General features: G+C 36.5%; 1 protein-coding gene across 1 annotated transcript; it reads left to right on the top strand.

Annotated features, from left to right (window-relative positions):
* Positions 1–491: 491 nt before the first annotated feature.
* On the top strand, positions 492–3063 carry LOC103519831 (the record flags this gene model as incomplete). Its single annotated transcript, XM_008484920.1, has 2 exons — positions 492–576; positions 2639–3063. Coding segments are annotated over exons 1-2 (510 nt in total), but the record flags the coding sequence as incomplete, so codon positions are not given.
* Between the last annotated feature and the right edge of the window lie 22 nt (positions 3064–3085).

Raw genomic sequence — 3085 nt, 5'->3', positions numbered from 1 at the left:
AAAGTAAATATCAACCAAAATATTGAAAAAGTAAAAAATAGCATGATTTGATAGTTGTTAATATACGTGGTACGTGAACGGGTTGTCGTAGAAAGGATTAGACTTAGTAAAAACACTCGCGAGTTTCGTTTATTTAAATCTAGAGTACAATAAAGTTTATTTGATTACACAAAAAGAGTAGCACAGTCACCTAGCGTTATAATCGCTATATTACAAAGTACTAATCTACTTATCACAGTTCGATGCGCTCGTATCTATCACGGCCTAACAACTAACTTTAACTTAGTTACTTTAATGTCACTTATGCGCTGGTAATAATGGACACTTGGACTATTCGCCACTGGAAAACTCACTGCACTAACACTGTAACTAATCGCTCGCGCGTGTTACTATATCGCCTGACCAACACGGACTTATCGCCAACAAACTATCGCTATACGCCAAGACTAACCTGACAGGTGAGCGTACCTACTCTCTAAGAATTCTTTATAATGCTCCCCGAGGGAGTGAGGAAGCACCTGGAATGTGCTAGAGAATTTCTCCTAAATTCCAGACAATCCTACGTCATTATCCTACGTCACTAATTCATTTCTGGAACGGACTATAAAATTCGACAATACTGTGATTATACCTGTCTATCTATGTACCTATACTACCTATACCTTAACTCTCATTCTGGAACCCACCCGCTCTATCCTAGTACAGTGGTTATCAACCCGTGGGCCGAGAAGTACCTTTCTACATAGCATCTGGTACACATAAACATGGAAGTTGGAGACCGCCTTTCCTAACTAGATTTCAAGTTTCACGATTGTAAATAGTTCTGTTTGAATTCTACCAGGTTGCGCTACCAGTATCATTTTTGATTTTACTTCTCGAGGCTTCACGTTTATATTTCATACATTATACATACATAGCTAAATACTCTCTCTAGGCGCGTTCTGTAACAATATGTCACAAACGTACCTTTGAAAGAAAGAAAAAAAAATATGGGATTCGCGGATTTCGGCGCGCATTCGCAAACGGCGAAATATTGGACTAAATTGAAATAAGATTTGTGAGCAAAAAACCCCTCTTAAAGTAGTTTTTACTAACATCAGAACAACGGTTAGCGGTTGGACTAAATTGAAATAAGATTTGTGAGCAAAAAACCCCTCTTAAAGTAGTTTTTACTAACATCAGAACAACGGTTAGCGGTTTTTTTACCGTATTTTTAGGGTTGAAGCATTTTGGCCACTTTTTTACTGACTAATAAAGGCTTAGTTAAGTAGGTACCTATTAAACATGATATGGTAGTAAACTTCCCCCATCCCCCAAACCATACCTGGGACTTTAGCTTTCCGAGTGATTTCACTCGAAAAAACAGCAATAGTTAACTTTTAGAAATGAAATTGGTCTCAAAAGAGAGATAATATTGTCTTCTATCTACACATGTAATTAGTTTTTTTCTACCTTTAACACATTTTGTGCCATGGTCAAATGTTTGGAGCAAGGTACCTGAAAAAAAAAAAAAAAAACACAAAATGGCGGATATCTCGGTTATTTTGAGGATTTCGAAAACATGTCCGGGGAACTTTTTGTAGCCCTTGACCTGTACTATTCGCCATTTTCGGCTTGACATAGCTTTGTGATACACCCTGTATAGAGTTCCAAGGTACAAGAATTCTCTTATATCCAGGTTTTTTGCTCAAAAATGAAGGGCCCAGAAAATTCTCTCTTATATCCAGGTTCGACTGTACTACAGTCTTAGGATAGGTATTTTCAAATTGAAAAAAATCAAAGCACAAGAAATTATGCAATAGAACATATTATCTGATTCTGTTCCAGGACGGTCCACAGAGGTGCAATTTGGCTGTTTGGACCACTTTTTCACAAAAATCTAAAAAAAAAAAAAAAAAAAAAATCGGTAGAGACAAAGGAAATGAACTTTTCTTTACATTTAAATAATAATTTATGTGAAATATCATTGTTTTCGTAGCAAAAGGTTTTACGCCAGTTTCAGGGAACCACCCAGATACATAATTAAATGGGAAATCCGAAGGAAAAACATAGCTATGTTGAAATTGAGAGAAGGTTGAAGGAATTAAGGGCTGAATGCACCTAACAATTAGCACAAAAGTAAGACTCCTAAAATGCTATATCTTCTATCATGAATTTTTTTTTTTTTTTTTTTTTTTTTTTCAAAAAAGCATTTTGGCTCAAATGTAAAATGGGTCAAAAAAAAAGCATTTAAAATGTAAAATGCAAAATGCTTTTTCAAAACCAATTTGAAATGTAAAATGTAAATGTACATTTTACATTTTGCGGTTCGCACATCTCTGCGTGTGTGACATATCAAATCATGCTATTTTTTACTTCTAAACCTTTGTGGTGATATTACTTTTACAACTCTCTTATTTTTTGACGATTCGTGGATTTCGCGAACACCGCGAACCGTCCAATAAGAAGTGAATTGAAAAAGTAATATCACCAAAATATTGAAAAGTAAAAAATAGCATGATTTGATATTGTTACGTATACGTGGGCGTGAACGGGTTCGTAAAAGATTAGGACTAGTAAAAACACTCGCGAGTTCGTTTATTTAAATCTAGAGTACAATAAGTTTATTTTCTCATTGACCTCACCATTGTCACGAGAGACGATAAGGTGGTGCGATATGATCAGATACCGGCTCCGGGAGTATCTCATTATGATCTGCTTTTCCTCGCCTACTCTGTTAAAGTACCTAAATATCCAGCTCAAACCGTCTCCTATCGTAACATCGAAAAGATTGACATGGAACGTTTTTCAGAGTGTCTGAGTGAGGTGGATTGGTCTGGAGTGGAAGCTGATGTGACAATTGATGAAAAGGTTTCCATATTTAACGAACACGTGCAACAGGTTTTTGACATCTTTGCTCCGGTCAAAGAGTCACGTGTCACTAAAGCGCCTGTACCTTGGATGACTCCTGCTATTAAATCTAGTATGCGTGAGCGCGATAGGCTCTACATTCGTTATCGTCATACTAGACAGCAGGATGCATTACAAGCGTACAAAGCGAAGAAGAACGCTACAAACTACATGGTTAGAAAAGCCCAACAAAATT

The sequence above is a fragment of the Diaphorina citri genome, unplaced genomic scaffold (assembly GCF_000475195.1).
Source record: "Diaphorina citri unplaced genomic scaffold, Diaci psyllid genome assembly version 1.1 scaffold2963, whole genome shotgun sequence".
NCBI classification, from domain to species: domain Eukaryota; kingdom Metazoa; phylum Arthropoda; class Insecta; order Hemiptera; family Psyllidae; genus Diaphorina; species Diaphorina citri.
The sequence above is the reverse complement of the archived record's forward strand: the minus strand, read 5'-3'. Positions and strand labels throughout refer to the sequence as shown.